At 41.2% G+C, this 20,982-nt stretch overlaps 1 protein-coding gene across 1 annotated transcript in view; it reads right to left on the minus strand.

Moving 5' to 3' along the window:
* Positions 1-20,982, minus strand: part of LOC135479341 (uncharacterized) — a 35,644-nt gene that overhangs the window by 7,644 nt on the left and 7,018 nt on the right. The window contains exons 5-19 of the mRNA XM_064759165.1: positions 20,653-20,819; positions 19,675-19,777; positions 17,638-17,848; positions 16,395-16,493; positions 13,664-13,792; positions 10,089-10,256; positions 9,436-9,520; positions 8,616-8,631; positions 7,957-8,146; positions 6,447-6,545; positions 5,206-5,337; positions 4,445-4,615; positions 3,905-3,986; positions 2,850-3,138; positions 1,963-2,207 (exon numbers count right to left, since the gene is read on the minus strand). Coding sequence (XP_064615235.1) covers positions 1,963-2,207; positions 2,850-3,138; positions 3,905-3,986; positions 4,445-4,615; positions 5,206-5,337; positions 6,447-6,545; positions 7,957-8,146; positions 8,616-8,631; positions 9,436-9,520; positions 10,089-10,256; positions 13,664-13,792; positions 16,395-16,493; positions 17,638-17,848; positions 19,675-19,777; positions 20,653-20,819 — 2,186 coding nt within the window. The remainder of the gene's footprint in view (positions 1-1,962; positions 2,208-2,849; positions 3,139-3,904; positions 3,987-4,444; positions 4,616-5,205; positions 5,338-6,446; positions 6,546-7,956; positions 8,147-8,615; positions 8,632-9,435; positions 9,521-10,088; positions 10,257-13,663; positions 13,793-16,394; positions 16,494-17,637; positions 17,849-19,674; positions 19,778-20,652; positions 20,820-20,982) is intronic.

The following is a 20,982-nucleotide window of genomic DNA, read 5'->3' on the forward strand; positions in this document are numbered from 1 at the left end:
CATCCATCTCAGAAGGTATGAGGGAAACGTTTCCTCTATCAATAAACCCATCCATCTCAGAAAGTACGAGGGAAATGTTTTCTCTATCCATAAACCCATCCGTCTCAGAAAATATGAGGGAAAAGTTTTCTCTATCCATAAACCCATCCATCTCAGAAGGTATGAGGGAAATGTTTCCTCTATCCATAAACCCATCCATCTAAGAAAGTATGAGGGAAACGTTTTCTCTATCCATAAACTTATCCATCTCAGAAGGTAAAAGGGAAACGTTTTCTCTATCCATAAAACCATCTGGCTCAGAAAGGATGAAGGAAACGTTTCCTGTATCAATAAACCCATCCATCTCAGGAGGTATGAGGGAAACGTTTTCTCTATCCATAAACCGATCTGGCTCAGAAAGGATGAGGGAAACGTTTCCTCTCTCAATAAACCCATCCATCTCAGAAGGTATGAGGGAAACGTTTTCTCTATCCACAAACCCATCCATCTCAGAAAGTATGAGGGAAACGTTTCCTCTATCCATAAACCCATTCATCTCAGAAAGTATGAGGGAAACGTTTCCTCTATCCATAAACCCATGCATCTAAGAAAGTATGAGGGAAACATTTCCTCTATCCATAAACCCATCCATCTCAGAAACAATGATGGAAACGTTTTCTCTATCCATAAACCCATCCATGTCAGAAAGTATGAGGGAAACGTTTTCTTTATCCATAAACCCATCCATCTAAGAAAGTATGAGGGAAAAGTTTTCTATATCCATAAACCCATCCGTCTCAGAAAGTATGAGGGAAACGTTTCCTCTATCCACAAACCCATCCATCTCAGAAAGTATGAGGGAAAAGTTTTCTCTATCCATAAACCCATCCATCTCAGAAAGTATGAGGGAAACGTTTCCTCTATCCATAAACCCATCCATCTCAGAAGGTATGAGGGAAACGTTTTCTCTATCCATAAACCCATCCATCTAAGAAAGTATGAGGGAAACGTTTTCTTTATCCATAAACCCATTCATCTCAGAAAGTATGCGGGAAAAAGTTTTCTTCATCCATAAACCCATACATTTGAGAAAGTATGAGGGAAAAGTTTTCTCTATCCATAAACCTATCCATCTCAGAAGGTAAAAGGGAAACGTTTTCTCTATCCATAAAACCATCTGGCTCAGAAAGGATGAAGGGAACGTTTCCTCTATCAATAAACCCATCCATCTCAGAAAGTATGAGGGAAAAGTACAAAATTAAACACTCCTCAAATAAATAAATTCACTAAATACAGAAATATAGCAGTTTGGTTAACATCAATATACATAAAATTCAAACCAATTTTATAATTCAAACTGTGGCATTTGTTCTTCACCTCCAATATCACCTCCACAGAGAAATGACCTTCACATGATTACAGTCCTTTCCAGGATAACCACATGTAATAATGTGGGTAACTTGAATGTATACTCAACAAAAATATAAAGACACAAAGCAAATTTTTATGTCGTTTTCTCTCAGTATTAAATAACGTGTTAACTAAACAATTATGGTAAGTATTCATGATAAGTTGTGGCTTCAATTTCCACCATATTTTCACATTTAAGGGCAACAATCCTGGAGTTATGGCAGTGTGAAAGCAGAGTCGTCGGTAATCCCAGTTCAAAGCACTCAGTACCGAGTGTGTCTATCATTAGCATCAGGATGAGCAGTACATACCAACACGGCGGCACACACAGAGTCTGCCATCAGCACAATACAGCCGGAATACAGACTCATTGCTGAAGAGCACTATCCTTCACCATGCTAAGCTAGCACGGAGGCCTGCCTCCCACAGACTGTTTCCGACTGGCAGGGCTAATTTAAATCTGCCTGCAGTCCAACAGATTTATAAGCAGAAATGTGTTACCAATCAGAGCCGATCGATCTCAGAGATGCTGGAGCCGCATGTAACCATCCTTTTGTGAGCGTGGTCACACACGGTCCTCCGCCACGTGGACGGTTAACAGTGCTCCCAGTCTCTTGAAACATATTCTTAAGCGACTGATGGTGGAATAACTCACGCTGCAGTGTGCCAAGACTGTTGTTACCGACATTCCTGCATTATGCATGTCAATGGCATGCTCTCTCCTGATTTCAGATGTTTGTGGCCTTTTGACAAGTCTTTTTTTGGGAGCCCTTTTATTGTCCAGACTGAAAGGAGCGTCCCGGTACTGGTCAGGCTGACTGGTCAGCACATTGTCATCCTTCATGTCACTCAACATGAATAACTCAACCTGTGAGTAAACTCACTGGGAGTGGTCATTTGCCATTGGGCCACTTGACCTGAAGAAAATATATATATATCAGTACAGGGATAAATAATTTTTGGGTCCATGTTTCATGAAAGGTCACTTTCACATGGCATTCAGAGAGTCAGAGAAGGGGTCCTTAGGGTGCATGTTTGAGTAATGTGCCTCCTTGCTGAAGGGCAGATTTCCACCGCTCTTTGATCTAGTGCTGCTTCACTGAGACAAATTACCGAAGGCAAGTAAGCCGCTCCACCCGAGCCACTATACTGATACAGGCCAACCAGTTGCTGCACTATCCCCTTAATGCTGAACGCTAAGCGAAGAAGCTACAACTTCCTCTTTTAAAGTCTTAGGTGTGAGTCAACCCAGGATTGACCCTGGATCTACCGTTCCCTAAGCGGACGCTCTACCAACCGTGCTGTCGGGGCCGGTTATTTTTGTTGAGTGTGCATGTAACTCTAACCACTTACCAATCTGTACTTCCACATTAAACTTTTTGGCCACTCCTTCCAAATGTTTTCTTTCCATGTTCAGTATACTAAGTAGCTTTTCTTCTGTCACTTATGTACTTTTTCACATCGATGGTGTCGCAAAAAACCTGTTGCCTATGTCAGTCTCCAAATGCTCTTTTGTATCCTTGACACTTTCGGACAAGGTCACGACGACGAAATGCGATTGTTTACTTTGATGGTTTAGTGCAGCTGATTTAGGACCAGATGCCGATGCGGTAGCACCAACGATTTCTTCCTCTTCATCCTCATCATCTTCTTCCACATCTTCACCATCCTCTTCATCATCACTGACCACAATCATGTTGTCTTCATAATCATTGACCTCCCCTTCATCGCTTTCTTCTTCGCTATCATCTACAAGCAGATAATGAACCCTTACAGCATTTCAATCTTTCAAAAAGAAAGTGGCCAACTGCTAAGAGCTATTTTTTCTTCACTATAATCTATAAGCAGAAAATGACCTTTACGACATGTCAATTTTTCAAACACTAAAAAAAAAAAAAAAAAAAAAAAATCTTCAGAGAGTTTGCCTGTAGGAGACACATGAATGCAAAAACCTCAATTCAATACATAAAGTACTGAAGTTGTGAATTTTGTAATGAATACCCAAATCCAAATAGGGCATCATCATGGAACAGTCCTATTGTGTCACTTTATATGTTTGCGATATCTAATCTCATTACATTCAGTTCTTCTGAAGATACCATTCCCCACATTTACTGTAACAGATTCTGATACACAATACACCAAGTCATGACTTCTGTGATTTATGGTAAGTACTTAAACAGGACATCAACCTTAGAACATCCCCCTCGTGTAACTGTGCTTTATATTTGCAAAACCTGAGCTCAACACATGCAGCACTCTTTGAGATACACACCACCCCTAACATGTTACTGTAATATTTACACAATACACTAAGTCATGAATTTTTTAATTTTCGGTAATTAATAAGCGGTGATCAGCGATTAAACATAGGCCTCATGTTCATTTGCTCATGTGAGCAATACCTGGGCTCAATATATGCAATACTTTTGTGAGATACCACCCCTAACATCTACTTTAAGGAGTCCACATTTTTACTGTGCATGTCAGAAGACTAGTGGTTTGGTTCCTTTACCTGACACATCTTGTTCATCTGCCTTAAATGTTTCTGCAAACACTGCAAATACATCAGCTTCATAAATCACAATTTTTATAGTCTGAAAAAGAAAAAATACACACAAATTAAGTCCTTCAATAAATTCCAACTGAACTTCCAAAGTTCAAGTATCTCAAGTGTCCTGGATTACGGTAATTTGTTTCATAATTGGTAAAATACTGTAAGCAGGGTTGATAAGTAGAGAGGAATGCAACAATTCACTTTTTTGGTTTGGATCTACATACAAGTACTTCATCTTAATTTCATAATTTGCAATTTTGTTTTATTACCTCGAGTTTGAGTCCATTTTGTGGGGAGTTGTTAGTCTGGCATTTTGGCTGATTCGCATCACCTAGAGTGCTAACTTTCAAATCTGGGCTACCATGGCGATGTTAATACTGGTTGCCATGCAAGATATGCCCACAACATTATGTTTGCCCCTGGGTAGGCCAAGGATGACAAACTTAATTATGCCCCATTACACATCTAACAAAATTCTGACTACAGCACCAAACATGCCTTCAAAGCTGAAGAGTTCTGAGTGAAGTTTTGGATTTCTTTCATCATTGCATGAGCCACCTGGTCCCTTGGATATGATAATCTGCCACACCCTAGTGACGGAAATGCCACTGACTTTACGTCGTGCCTCACAGCTTTCTCCAGGCAGCCTTTTATTACCTTCTCAATGGCCTACAACAAAATGGTGAATGGTGAAATGGACAACAGGGAAGGCTGACTGGCTTGCTATGATCTGAACAATGTGCTACATGGATTCTACTCTTGGGTGTTGCACACCATAAACCTTGCTAGGCCTAAATGTATATGTGGACCAAAAAAATTTAAACTAATCCAAAATTGACGACATCTACATCTGGTTGTTATATAAAATACCGAAACTTGACACATCATCATTGCTTACAAATTCTTTTCAGACTTTCTCCGGCAACAGTTATACCTGTCAATGGTTTCATTATTCAGACGATTTATTTCCGTTTTATTTCCCCAAAAGCCCCAACCCCACCCCCTCCCACCAAACCCCAATCACCCCAGTTTACGTATGATTATATTTGTTTTTTTTCTACGTCGTACTTAACAGGTTTTCAGTGATATGATGATAAGGAGTTATTAGGTGTGTGTACATATATATAGGTGTGTCTTCCTGTGGCAGGTCATCAAGTACATGCACAAGTCCAACCACTTTAAACTAACCATCAGGTGAAGCATCAGTTTTACAAATAGCCATATATCATCAGTTTTCACAGCTGTCAGGAAGTACAAACCTGTAGTCCATACTGCGGTTTGTATCTGGGAAGGACCACGTTAGCAATGTGCTTGCTGTTCCTCTGCAGACTGCCACAACTTGGAACAACAACAACGTCACCATCTTTTGCCTTGCCACTCAAGCTAACCTCCTGAAAATGTCAAAAAAAGGCTAAGGCAAGAAACAAATTTGAGAAAATAATACATTCCCCATAACTATGCAAAACTATTTAATGCACAATTTAGGCAAATAAAAATGTTCTTTTGATTATATAAAATAAAATAGCAAATCCCAGTTGATCTCATTCATACAATTATAGAAGATATTGCAAGGAAAATAAAGCCTCATGAAAATCAAATAATTCATTAAAGTTGGAAATCCGTGGATGGTTGTGGGTTTCCCCTGGGCTCTGCCCGGTTTCCACCCACCACAATGCTGGCTGCCGTCGTATATGTGAAATATTCTTGAGTATGGCGTAAAACACCGATCAAATAAATAAAAAAAATAAATAAATTAAAGTTGAAAAACTGATGGGTGATACCAGACTGACTCTCAAAACTTGCTCTCAGGTGCAACAAAATACAATAAAAACAGCACACAGTCTAAACTGGACAAACTTATTGCATGGAAGTTCTTGTAAAAAGTGTACTTATCTAAACATCAAACATGTCTTACATCTTGTAGTTCCTCAGAAAGCTCTTGTGAACACTGTACTTATCTAAACATCAAACATGTCTTACATCTTGTAGTTCCACAGAAAGCTCTTGTGAACACTGTACTTATCTAAACATCAAACATGTCTTACATCTTGTAGTTCCTCAGAAAGCTCTTGTGAACACTGTACATATCTAAACATCAAACATGTCTTACATCTTGTAGTTCCACAGAAAGCTCTTGTGAACACTGTACTCATCTAAACATCAAACATGTCTTACATCTTGTAGTTCCTCAGAGAGCTCTTGTGAACACTGTACTTATCTAAACATCAAACATGTCTTACATCTTGTAGTTCCACAGAAAGCTCTTGTGAACACTGTACATATCTAAACATCAAACATGTCTTACATCTTGCAGTTCCTCAGAGAGCTCTTGTGAACACTGTACTTATCTAAACATCAAACATGTCTTACATCTTGTAGTTCCACAGAAAGCTCTTGTGAACACTGTACATATCTAAACATCAAACATGTCTTACATCTTGTAGTTCCTCAGAAAGCTCTTGTGAACACTGTACTTATCTAAATATCAAACATGTCTTACGTCTTGTAGTTCCTCACCGCCGGCCTTCAGAAAGCTTTGGGAGACTTTCCCGCGAGAAAGATCCAGGTCTCGGTTTGTCACATTGACCAGAACATCAGCCTATGAAAAGACAGGTACAAAACTTACCTTATGTAAATACTGGATTGGCTGAGTGATACAAGTACTTGGTGATTGATAAAAAAAACAGACCTACTTTTTACTATTTTACATGATATGTAGTTACCAGTACTTTAAATCTGACTCTTCCTCATTATGCTGGTGGAAGACAACTTGTCTTCAATGAACAATAAGACTGTGCCTCAATGAACAATAAGAATGTGCCTCAATGAACAATAAGACTGTGCCTCAATGAACAATAAGACTGTGCCTCAATGAACAATAAGAATGTGCCTCAATGAACAATAAGACTGTGCCTCAATGAACAATAAGACTGTGCCTCAATGAACAATAAGACTGTGCCTCAATGAACAATGAGAGGTGGAAAATCTACACATTCCTGTCTAAGCCCGAGGTTGAACCTCATGTGTCCAAGCGATCGCAAGGCAAGCATCTCACCAACTCAGCCATAACCAGCTAGCTGACATATTAAGTAGAAGTCTGTGATACCTGCATCATAGCTGAAGAATTAAGTACCATTGCTTCACAGATAGGAAGCATTTATAGGCTTTGACATCAAATCAGATTTATAATTCTAAGCCATCAGTTGGAAAGATACTGGGCTCCAGACCACGCATGCAGCTAAAGAAAAATGTCCCTTTCTCTATTATGCTTCATGGAAGTTAATGTGAATAAGTCAGGTATGATAAACTGCAAAGATTTTTATACTGATGAACATCCTTCCTGGAACACACAAATAAAGTGTGTGTAAAAGGGTGTCCAAATTGTTAGGGATTCTATGAAGAGCTCTTCTATAAAACTGGATCGGATTGGAAGTACATGTTTCCTATATATTGTTTTCTCTGTGAAGACCTTGCGGAAGAACAGTTTCATTGTAAATTGACTGAGCTCTCTTTGATAAAGAAAGATATTATTATTATAAAGAATAAAAAAGTGAAGGGAATTGATCACTAAAGATTTTCACAATGGGTTTTTTTAAAAAAAGACAACAACATAAACAAAATATGTAGATCCATCAATAAAGTAACCAGCAAGAAGTCTACAAAGCATAACTTATTATTTTTATCTTGCAGCACAACCAGGAATTCACAGTTCAAAGTAAGTTCCAGCACAATGAAACAACTAAATGCATAGCCTTGTTATCCGTTTTAACCAATCATCAGCCAGTTATTTCTATAATCCGCTTACGTCACCTGAACCCTGTTTTGCCTTTTAACCACACGTGCATGTGGTGCGAGTGACTTCTCTAACATGGCACATCCCATGGTCTCCTAATTAAAAGTTGATTTATACAGTAACCAAGCATTTCTGAAAAATGACAGTAGCTATTTAGGTCTTTTTCTAAACCCTCTTCTGAAATATAAAGGGTATTTCTTTTAAATATTGTGCTCACATCTTCCTTCACAATGTTGCCCTGTTTGATGATGACTGTGGTATTCTGTACAGTAATTTTCACAGGGTCAAAGGTCATGTCCCCTTGGCTTTCTCTTTCTCTCCTTGATCGTCTAGGCCTGCGATAGCCTTTATTAGAATCAAAACGCCTCTTTGGTCTGACACTCTCCTGACTTGAGAACTCTGGTACGCTACAACAAAGTTAATGAATTGTTGTTACTAAAGTCTTAGGGTCCACTTGGTTAGTGTGCTACTACAGCACAATGACTCAGGAGCCTCTCAACAATGCAGCTGCTGCATATTAACTGAAGTCCAGTCCATGCTGGCTGCCTCTCCAGTGGCTGCAGCAATAAATGGTGAAAGGAAACCAGGCATACAGTCTGGGGGAAACCCAACACCGTCCTCAAGTTGCTGCCAGGTCTTTCCGCGTATGACCACAGAGGAAGCCAGCACCAGATGGACTGGAGCTCACAGAAATCACATAGGAGAGAGGCTCCTGGGTCATTGTACTGTGCTAGCATGCCAACTACTAGGCCACGACTACTCCCTCTGTCTGGCTGTTCTCATCTTCACGCATATTGTAAAGTGATTATATCATTACATTTACTAACTATATTAAGGTATTAAGCGGCAAGTCTTAGCAGATTGACTTATACTCACAACATCCGGGATAGCCCTGAAAACATAAAAAAAAGTAAATCCAAAACCAGTTCATGTACATGTATCAAATTAAACATTTATTAATGATTTATTACTTGCATATTTCATATTTATACTTTAATATGTTTAAAGATGGTGTCAGCTTATTGTCAAAGGGACAAGGGCTCCAGAGCATGTAAACCCTGACAACACCTTGACAACCACTAGCACACATTTAGCATTTCACTAGCACACTTCTAGCATTCAACTAGTACACTGCTAGCTTCCACTACCACTCTATAAATATTCACTTGCTGAAGTGTGGAAAAAAGACTATTCACTTTATCACATTGTAAATATTTACATTTTAATATATTGAAATTTTCTCATTACCATTCTTCACAGAATATAACTGCCATCTATCAGAAGTCTATTGTAATGGCTGATGCGTCAAAAGTGTCATGAAAGAGCATTTTTGTTTTAGAATGCTGTTGAAGATTCACCACTATTTGAATACTATCTGTGGTTTCTTCTTTCAGTTTCAGGAGACCTGTCTCAATGCTGACATATCTATGGTAATGTCCATCTAAAATACCAAGCCAAAGACACCAGACATAATACCAATGACAACACAAGACACGACACCTGACAGAACATCTGGTATGACACCTGACAGAACACCTTGTATGCCACCAGAGATGCCACCTGACAGAACATCTGGTATGACACCAGACATGACACCTGGCAATGCATGACAGGACTCCTAACAAGACACCTGTTTAGTGCCCATCACTAAGGAGAGAGGAACATTTTAACACGTGATCATGAAAAGGCTGCCTACTTCCTAAGGAGCTGAACATGCTTGGCTGAATCTCTCCTCTAAACACTGGAAAGAGCGTGTGGTCGAACACCACGATTGTCACGACCTGTAACATTAAAGGAAAAAACAGCTCACTATTAAGCTGTCTTGGTCTTAAGTATTTATTTAATTATTTCAATGCAATTTTTTAATATAACTTATGCAATGGCAGTGAGTTTCATGGATGGAGGAAACCACTTATCACGCACAAATACAATGTATGCAAACCATATTATCATGTGTCATGTGGTCTTCACGGAGCATAAGGAATTTGAGGTCTGCCCTATGATATGCTTAAAACATACATGTGAAACATATATCGATATACTTGAGAGTTTGTAAATTACTAAAATATTCAATTTCAAATTTATTCACATTTTGGTTTCGGATACACAGGAAAATGACTTCTATAGACGTATGACTCTTGTAAAAAGTCAGGATTTACTTCATGACAGCCAAGCTTCAGCAGTGGATAAAAAAACACTATTCATACAACCTTTTAATATGTATAATTAACACTTTAATATGCATCAACATCAAACACAGATTCCTGCATGTTTAGTTTTCAGTCATGCTAATTCTGTTCCTTCTACTTTCCTGTGAACACTTGACAAATTTGTCATAAATTTTCATACCTGTAAACTGGAAGTTGCTGACTGTCCAAACAGATTGATCTCATCTACAATGGCCTTGGCTGTGGGTGCATTTGGGTACCTAAGGTGACCACACCCTAGGGTGGGCAGAGACAGGGAGGTATGGCCAGAGCTTTTCTTCAGGCACTCCCTCACACCATCACGAAGGGCCTTACAAAACACAAATCAATCAATCAATAACCTTGAAATGTTCCTCACCACAAAGTTCATTTTTGAAGGCAAACTACTTTGGTGGCTTACTAGTTTACAGCTTCTGCCTTGTAGTGAGGAGAAGTCAGGTCAAACCTCGGTCAGATCATACTAAAGACTTTAATAATGGTACTTGTTGTTGCCTTGCTGGGCACACAGCACAGAGGTTGGAGCAAAGAAGCAAGGCCGGTTGGCCAGCTGTCAGTGTAATGTGATTGAGTTCCTTTGATACCCAGTGTCTGGGCTGGCTGGCCAGGTGTCAGTGTAATGTGATGGAGTTCCTTTGATACCCAGTGTCTGGGCTGGCTGGCCAGGTGTCAGTGTAATGTGATGGAGTTCCTTTGATACCCAGTGGCTGGACTGGCTGGCCAGGTGTCAGTGTGATGTGACTGAGTTCCTTTGATACCCAGTGTCTGGGCTGGCTGGCCAGGTGTCAGTGTGGTGTGATTGAGTTCCTTTGATACCCAATGACTGGACTGGTTGGGCAGGTGTCAGTGTAATGTGATGGAGTTCCTTTGATACCCAGTGTCTGGACTGGTTGGGCAGGTGTCAGTGTAATGTGATGGAGTTCCTTTGATACCCAATGACTGGACTGACTGGCTGGCCAGGTGTCAGTGTGATGTGACTGAGTTCCTTTGATACCCAGTGTCTGGGCTGGCTGGCCAGGTGTCAGTGTAATGTGATGGAGTTCCTTTGATACCCAGTGGCTGGACTGGCTGGCCAGGTGTCAGTGTAATGTGATGGAGTTCCTTTGATACCCAGTGTCTGGACTGGTTGGCCAGGTGTCAGTGTGATGTGACTGAGTTCCTTTGATACCCAGTGTCTGGACTGGTTGGGCAGGTGTCAGTGTAATGTGATGGAGTTCCTTTGATACCCAATGACTGGACTGACTGGTTGGGCAGGTGTCAGTGTGATGTGACTGAGTTCCTTTGATACCCAGATTCTTTTGGCTGGCCAGGTGTCAGTGTAATGTGATTGAGTTCCTTTGATACCCAGTGTCTGGACTGGTTGGGCAGGTGTCAGTGTAATGTGATGGAGTTCCTTTGATACCCAATGACTGGACTGACTGGTTGGGCAGGTGTCAGTGTGATGTGACTGAGTTCCTTTGATACCCAGATTCTTTTGGCTGGCCAGGTGTCAGTGTAATGTGATTGAGTTCCTTTGATACCCAGTGTCTGGACTGGTTGGGCAGGTGTCAGTGTAATGTGATGGAGTTCCTTTGATACCCAATGACTGGACTGGTTGGGCAGGTGTCAGTGTGATGTGACTGAGTTCCTTTGATACCCAGATTCTTTTGGCTGGCCAGGTGTCAGTGTAATGTGATGGAGTTCCTTTGATACCCAATGTCTGGACTGGTTGGCCAGGTGTCAGTGTAGTGTGACTGAACTTTTTTGATACCAACTGTCTGGACTGGTTGGCCAGGTGTGAATGTAGTGTAACTGAGCTCTTTTGATACCAACTGTCTGGACTGGTTGGCCCGGTGTGAGTGTAGTGTAACTGAACTGTCTGGACTGGTTGGCCAGGTGTCAGTCTAGTGTGACTAAACTGTTTTGATACCAACTGTCTGGACTGGTTGACCAGGTGTGAGCGTAGTATGCCCGAGGTGCTTTGACACCCACTGCCTGGACTGATTGGCCAGGTGTCAGTCTAGTGTGACTAAACTGTTCTGATACCAACTGTATGGATTGGTTGGCCAGGTGTCAGTGTAATGTGACTGAGATTTTTGGATAACCACTGTCTGGACTGGTTGACCAGGTGTCAGTGTAGTATGACTGAGGTGCTTTGACACCACTGTCTGGACTGGTTGGCTGGGTGTCGGTGTAGTATGACTGAGGTGCTTTGACACCCAATGTCTGGACTGGTTGACCAGGTGTCAGTGTAGTATGACTGAGGTGCTTTGACACCCACTGTGTGGACTGGTTGGCTGGGTGTGAGTGTAGTATGACTGAGGTGCTTTGACACCGACTGTCTGGACTGGTTGGCTGGGTGTGAGTGTAGTATGACTGAGGTGCTTTGACACCCACTGTCTGGACTGGTTGGCTGGGTGTGAGTGTAGTATGACTGAGGTGCTTTGACACCACTGTCTGGACTGGTTGGCTGGGTGTCAGTGTAGTATGACTGAGGTGCTTTGACACCCACTGTCTGGACTGGTTGGCCAGGTGTCAGTCTAATGTGACTAAACTGTTCTGATACCAACTGTCTGGACTGGTTGGCCAGGTGTCAGTGTAGTATAACTGAGGTGCTTTGACACCCACTGTCTGGACTGGTTGGCCAGGTGTCAGTGTAGTATAACTGAGGTGCTTTGACACCCACTGTCTGGACTGGTTGGCTGGGTGTCAGTGTAGTACGACCGCAGTGCTTTGACATCAAGTGTCTGGACTGGCTGACCAGGTGTCAGTGCAGCATGACTGAGGTGCTTTGACACCCACTGTCTGGACTGGTTGGCCAGGTGTCAGTCTAATGTGACTAAACTGTTCTGATACCAACTGTCTGGACTGGTTGACCAGGTGTCATTGCAGTATGACTGAGGTGCTTTGACACCCACTGTCTGGACTGGTTGGCCAGGTGTCAGTCTAATGTGACTAAACTGTTCTGATACCAACTGTCTGGACTGGTTGACCAGGTGTCATTGCAGTATGACTGAGGTGCTTTGACACCCACTGTCTGGACTGGTTGGCCAGGTGTCAGTCTAATGTGACTAAACTGTTCTGATACCAACTGTCTGGACTGGTTGACCAGGTGTCATTGCAGTATGACTGAGGTGCTTTGACACCCACTGTCTGGACTGGTTTGCCGGGTGTCAGTATAAGGTGATTGAGCTGTTTTTAACACAACCATCAACACAAAGATATGTACCAACATGGTCACATTTTGACAGTCGGCCTATGTCAAGATTCTTAAGCTTTCTCACAGACCAATACACTAGAGAATAATCCAGAGAATTAAAAAAAAAGTAAAAAGAAAATTTTTTTTGGCTTTTGTTTTAGAATTTACCAAATAATTACCTTTCACCAAATATTAACCTTATCCTTGTTAGCATCCTAAATTGGCCAAAAAGTTCATAAAGTTTATAAAGCTAGTCACATTAAAACTTTTTCAAAATTTGGAATCATTTTAACACTGTAAACATCACAAGTATGATATTTATCAAAAGGCAATAACAGATATTCTCGGTTTACAGTATACAGAAAATTTGATCTCTGTAGTCAATATAAATATTTGCTCAAAATCTCCGGACTACAAGGAGCTTCCTTAAAATAAATGTGATGGTCATATACAATACACAACCTGTGTTCCTTCGATGAAGGCTGCAATTTACAGCAGTTCTTCAGGTCTTACAACAACTGTAACAAAGAGAAGTGCCTCACCTGCAAAGAGCTAGCATCTTTATAGCGCTCTAGCACCACGTGCATCACGGCTTTACACTGCAGTTGTCCCCCACCAGCGGTTTCTGCCACTTCTCCAGCTGATCCAGACAAGTCCAACATCGACAGATCCTGAAACAGGTACAAGACATATAAACAGGTACAAGACATATAAACAGGTACAAACAGGTACAAGACACATAAACAGGTACAAGACACATAAACAGGTACACGACATATAAACAGGTACAAGACAACATATAAACAGGTACAAGACAACATATAAACAGGTACAAGACATATAAACAGGTACAAGACATATAAACAGGTACAAGACATATAAACATACATGAGGACCTTGCTGGCTGACACGGTCAAAGCAACATCAGGTCCATGACAGTGAATCAATAGTTCAAAACCAGCTATCGCTGGTCTGGTTGTGACTTATGGTCCTGAGGTTTGCCACTATCCTGTCCTAGGCCAGTGGTTTATTACCGGCATTTCTCTTTCCTCCACCCACAGCCCTGACCGCTGCCATATAAGAGAATAATCCCTGGTGTTGGACACCAGTCATATAAACAAATAAACCACACCAGCAGCCACAGTGGGAAAATGTCCTTTGTTATCACACCATACTACACTACAAACCAAGCTAACAGTCCTCTTGTAGCAGGCTATTAGTCTGTTGGTGGTCTATCAGTATTTTTTTTTTTGTTAGTGGTATGTCCCTATTGTGTCACTAGTGTTCCAGCGGCATCTCAGAAGTGTGTCCTATAAAAGCATACATATTCAACAGTGTCAGTGGTGTGCTAATGGTGTGTCAGTGGTGTGCAAGTTGTGTGTTAGTGTGCCAGTAGTGTGCCAGTAGTGTCAGTGGTTTGTCTGTGGCCTGTCAGTAGTGTGCCAGTGGTGAGAGTAGTGTGCCAATGGTGTGCCAGTAGTGTGTCAGTGGCCTGTCAGTAGTGTGCCAGTGGTGAGAGTAGTGTGCCAATTGTGTGCCAGTGGTTTGTCAGTGGCCTGTCAGTAGTGTGCCAGTGGTGAGAGTAGTGTGCCAGTTGGGTATCAGTATGGTGCCAGACTCGTGTGTCAATAGTGTGAGTGGTGAGAGTAGTGTGACAGTGGTGTGCCAGTAGTGTGACAGTGGTGTGTCTGCAGTGGCAGTGGCGAGCCAGTGGTGTGTCAGTGCTGTTCTAGTTGTGTATCTCAGTAGGGCGTCAGTAGTGAGAGTAGTGTGACAGTGGTACGTCTGCAAGGTCAGTGATGTATCAGTAGAGTGCCACTTTTGTATCAGTAGGGTGCCAGTGGTGTGTCAGTTGTGTGAGTGGTGAGAGTAGCGTGTCACTGGTGTGTCTGCAGTGTCAGTGATGTGTCAGTAGGGTGCCAGTAGTGTGTCAGTAGTGTGCTACTGGTGTATCAGTGATGTGTCCGTAGTGTGCCAGTGGTGTGTTAGTAGTGAACCAGTGGTGTGTTAGTGATGCACCAGTAGTGTGCTACTGGTGTGTCAGTAGTGTGTGGTGTGTCAGTAATGTGCTAGTGGTGTGTCAGTGATGTGTCAGTAGTGTGCCAGTGGTGTGTTAGTAGTGAGCCAATCATGTGTCAGTGATGCACCAGTAGTGTCAGTAGTGTGCTACTGGTGTGTCAGTAGTGTGTTATTGGTGTATCAGTGGTGTGCTAGTGGGGTATCAGTGATGTGTCAGCAGTGTGCCAGTGGTGTGTCTGCAAGGTCAGTGATGTGTCATTAGAGTGCCAGTTGTGTATCAGTAGGGTGCCAGTTGTGTATCAGCAGGGTGCCAGTGGTGTGTCAGTTGTGTGAGTGATGAGAGTAGCGTGTCACTGGTATGTCTGCAGTGTCAGTGATGTGTAAGTAGGGTGCCAGTAGTGTGTCAGTAGTGTGCTACTGGTGTGTCAGTGATGTGTCCGTAGTGTGACAGTGGTGTGTTAGTAGTGAGCCAGTGGTATGTTAGTGATGCACCAGTAGTGTCAGTAGTGTGCTATTGGTGTGTCAGTAGTGTGCTATTGGTGTGTCAGTAGTATGCCATTGATGTGTCAGTAGTGTTAGTAGTGTGCCATTGTTGTGTCAGTAGTGTGCTAGTGGTGTGTTAGTAGTGCGCCAGTGGTGTGTCAGTGGTGTGCTAGTGGTGTGTCAGTAGTATGCCACTGGTGTGTCAGTAGTGTGCTAGTGATGTGCCAGTAGTGTGCTAGCAGTGTGTCAGTAGTATGGCATTGGAGCACCAGTAGTATGTTAGTGGAGTGTCAGTGGGGTTATAGGAGTGTGTCAGTACTGTCTGAAGGTTTGGACGGTATCTCTCAATTTCTGATACAACATGATTGCCTGTCCCAATCATGTCTGCAGTTAATTTAGTATTGCATAATCCATATGCACATTTACATGAATTATCGTAAAGGTATGCTTGAAGATACGAATGATGAGAGTAGTGTGCCAATGGTGTGCCAGTAGTGTGTCAGTGGTTTGTCTGTGGCCTGTCAGTAGTGTGCCAGTGGTGAGAGTGGTATGCACAAATTGTGTACAGTACACTCTCAGTGGATACAAATTACTGGTTAGGGAACAGATGAAGAATGGTAGTGAAATGATACAAGCCCACTACAATGGTGCTACTAGTGAGCTACTGAACCCCATAACATATACTGTAAAATGATGATCAACGAAACTTTTCTCATACCTGTTTGTTTAAGTTACCAAGAAATGTTAAGACAGAGAGAAAATGTCACCCACCTGTTGCATCTGAGGTCCCGCTTTCTGTAAGAACTTCTTAGCCACCTGCCCTTGGGTCAAGTCCAGGCTACTGCTTATCCCATTGACCAATACATCAGCCTGACAGACAGATGTACATGCACATCCATTAACACAAGTGTTTTTTTTTAGATAAATAATTGAGGCTAATTTTTAGACAATTACTTACAATTTGTCGACTGTCCGGGCTTTTTAATCTGGACACCCCTTTTCGTATGTTAATTTGGGCCAAAAGATTTTCAGACAATAAGAAAGCTTAACTTAATGTTCTGGGTACCAAATCAGAGGATGGAGATTATCGATAAATCTTTGTACAGTCAGATAACATGACATCACAAAATTTGTAATATTTTAAAATTTAATTTATCAGGTAATACTCTCCACAATTTGGGCTTTCTTAAGGTATGTTGTAATATAGGCACCTGTAAAGGGTGTCCAAATGTTCTAGTATCTGGTCCTACTCGTATTTTATATATATATATATATATATATATATATATATATATATATAAGAGCACTCACATGTCCAACCAGGTATGCAGATTTAATGTTATTAAGGGCAGATAAATAAACGTGACTGTTAGAGTAGATTTCTGAAGAAACAGCTGTTCCTACCTATCCACTATCCTCTCTTTGGTATGTGTTCAAACCTTCAAACATGTGCCAGTGATCAAAATCATCATTTCAGAACTTATTTAGATGAAGAGACAGCTAAATAAACAGGCTTGTCATTTGATGGATTGTGCATCTTGCTATATGTTTTTTTCCCTCTCCTTTCAACCCTGGGCTAACTTCTGGGTGTGTATATATTTTATTTTTTTTTGATTGGTGTTTTACGCTGTACTCAAGAATATTTCACTTATACGATGAAACCCACGACCATCCGCAGGTTGCTGACAGACCTTCCCACTTACGGGTGTGTATTTCACACATTCTACAACATGCCATGCCACAGACCTGGGGCAAAGGCTGTTATCGAGTGCAATTACCAGAAAAAAAAATATTACCCGAGATTGTCCATGTCAGTACAATACTTTGAAGTCATGGGAGGGATATATGTTCTACAATGCTGCTTTAACAGACTGCTTTAGAGTTATGTCTCCACCCATTTAAATTTTGCTTTTAAAACTGACCTTCTGAAGAGGCATCTCCACTGTCTATTTAAATATTGTTTTTAAAACTGACATCTTAGAGTATCTATTTAAATACTGTCTTTATAACTGACCCTTTCTTGAGTTATGTCCCCTGTCTTGAGGATGATCTTCAGCTGGCCACATTGCTGGGTCACGGGGACCATTGCTGACCCGTTGCTGTCCGGAGACTGAGGTCTATCGTGTTGTGGGTTTCTTCTGTCTCTTTGTGACCCACTGTCCTTGGTATAACCTCTACCTTCTCTCCCAGGAGACTTTATGCTCTTTTTAAGCTTTGGTGGTGGCCTGGAAATGGAAACATTTTTGTGAAAGAACTTGTAAAATATTCAAATCTTCAAACTAATGAAATTATTTATTCATTTATTTATTTATTTAATTGGCGTTTTACGCACTACTCAAGAATATTTCACTTATACGACAGCGGCCAGCATTATGTTGAGAGGAAACTGGGCAGAGCCCGAGGGAAACCCACGACCATCCACGGGTTGCTGGAAGACCTTCCCACTTTTTGGCCGGAGAGGAAGCCAGCATGAGCTGGACTTGAACTCACAGCGACCGTATTGGTGAGAAGCTTCTGGGTCATTACACTGTGCTAGCACACTAACCAACTGAGCCACGGAGGCCCCTTAATGAAACTAAGATCAGCAGTCAGTTTCAAGAAACTCACTTAGCTACGTAAGCCTTTGAAATGTATGTTGTGGATACAGAAAGTGCATTTAGCTAAACTGGCCCCGGGTGTACGGTGTATGTCAGTATGAGCTTTGACCCTCACTCAGTCATACCAGCAGTTGTGGAGATGTACACATTTATGTGGAATATGCAAATAAAAATGTTTATCACTTTTCAATATGGCAATAACAAAATCTAATGTCTACCAAATTATATGAACGATCATGAATTCATTCTGAAGGCTTTTCTGTAACAGACAGATATGACAACAACAACACTTGAAGTGGAACTTTGAAAAAAATATTACAAAATACATAAGCATGCGCATGTATGTACAGCAGAATGGCTATAACTATTTCCTTATTTTATTCATTTATTTATTTATTTGATTGATGTTGAACGCCGTACTCAAGAATATTTCACTTAAACAGCGGCGGCCACCATTATGGTAGGAGGAAACCGGGCAGAGCCCGGGGGAAACCCATGATGATCTGCAGGTTGCTGACAGACCTTCCCACGTATGGCCGGAGAGGAAGCCACCTTATTTTATTGTTAATTAATGTCATATATCACTGTGTCTAATGACTGAAGAAGTTTTGTATGAATCACCGACCATTGGTAAGTTACTGGCATGCCATATCAGTAGAGAACAAGAGGTCATGAATAAAGGTAACATTGAAGCCGACATACTCCACTGTCGTCATCATGCGAACATTTATTGTCACTTAGGCTGCATTTGCAATGATTTGATTTCACTGGTGTTTTACAAAACAGCGAGAGCTGCCAAAAAAAAACCAAAAAAATCTACCAGCAAGAACTGCATTTATTTGATTCGTCTACTCAAGAAATTTTCAGCTATGACAGCAGTCAGACTTCTGGGTGGAGAAAACCAGAGTGTCTGGATTAAACCATCTACATTCCCTGGGAATACAGAAAATATCCAGACAGCGAGCTGAGGCAACAGCTGGACTTGAAACAGATGACCTCCTTGATCCAGGGTCTGATAGTTGCTGCAGCGAACCTATATTTTAGTCATCTGAGACAGTGAGGGGCACGCAACAAAATCCACAAATGCCAGGGTTTACATGTAACTCAAGAATATTTCACTTATACCACGGAAGCGGCCCGCATTATGGTGGGGGGTAGCCTGGCAAAGCCTGTGGGGAAAGTCACGACCATCAGCAGGTTGCTGGGAGACCTTCCCACTTACAACCCAAGAGGAATCAAGCATGAGCTGGAACTCGCAGCGACCACACTGGCAAGAGGCTCCTGGTTCACTGTGTTGTGCTAGCAAGACCACACACAGTAGATTATGGTCAGCTGAAAGACAGCTGAATGCCAGAACCTATTGCTGGTGAGCTAGTCATGAGCAACATGTGTGCAAGTGGTGAGTTTATTCATGGGGATTCATTGAGAATCTTGCTTGCTTCTCATATGCATACCTTGTCTTTGACAAAAACGGTTGAATGCAACACTTGTATCTTTTCTCTAATCCTTCTATCCAGGTGTTAAACTCTTTTCCTGTGGAAAATGTTCTCCAAAGTTCTGCAAAGAGAGGAAAATTGAAATAATCAAACATTCACAAACATTTACTGATTTATTTACATATTTATTCATTTCCCTGTTGCTTAATGTCACACTCAAGAATTTTTCACTTATGCGATGGCGATCAGTTTTATGGGTGGAGGAAACCAGAGTACCTGGTGCTAAATCACTGACGCTTGGTGAGTTATTGATGAACTTTCCCCTATGACGTACTGATATGTGCCTTACTTGTAGAAGACAAGCCGTCTTCAATGCAAAAATTTGTTTTGGGTAAGACATGCTTATGCATATTTTTTTTATTCCTTTTTAAAGTTTAGCTGTATTTATTATTTTTCTCCTGCATTTCTTTCTTCTCTGTTTTTGCATGTCCATGCACTACTGTTATATTTTTAAGACCAAGTGGAATAAATTCTTGTTCGCACATTATGATCCGAAAAAAAATTAGTGTTTGTAGTTAGGTTTTAAATTTTTAAAATATTTTTTGCCAAAGAAATTTATTCAGCCATGCCGGTAGCCTACCGTACTCAACTCTATAACATTACAAGTTCCAACGTAGAACAGATATAAGTTTTCTCACTTCTTATATCTCACAATATTTTTTTATCTAAACACAAAACAACAACAGATCTGTCATTTTTGTTTGCAATGATGTCATACTATTGTCATGGGAGATAACTGCATATTCAGGGGAGGTAATACATATTACTGCCTTTTGCACCAAACCTCTCAATTCTAACAGAACAGCTTATACAGAGAACAACATTGCTAAGGTAGGCCCAAAGTAGCTAAGGATGGACAGGTAACGTGAAAACAAAGACATTTTCAACTTTATTTTACTTGGACTTGAGGAAAGAAACAAAATGCTATATACTTACTAGTTTTGGTCACGCTGAACGGAATTTTGACTGTGAACTCGGCCAGACTTTGCTCCAAGCTCTTCACTTCCTTCACTCCATCGTCCACAACATCCTTCAGGCCTCTCGACTCCACTTCCGTGAAATCACGACCACAGATTTTCACTCTCACATCCACCTTTTTGCTCCTTTATAGATGAAATAAAAAAAAAAAAGAAACATACACATATTAAAATTAATATTGAAATTATTAAATTGTGTTTTTTTTTTATTAAACAACATGTATGCATCCTTGATTGGATCATTTTTTATTGTTTTTTATGCCATTAAAAGAAGCTGGTCAATCCTGTA

This window comes from Liolophura sinensis, chromosome 12 (assembly GCF_032854445.1).
Source record: "Liolophura sinensis isolate JHLJ2023 chromosome 12, CUHK_Ljap_v2, whole genome shotgun sequence".
Lineage (NCBI taxonomy): Eukaryota > Metazoa > Mollusca > Polyplacophora > Chitonida > Chitonidae > Liolophura > Liolophura sinensis.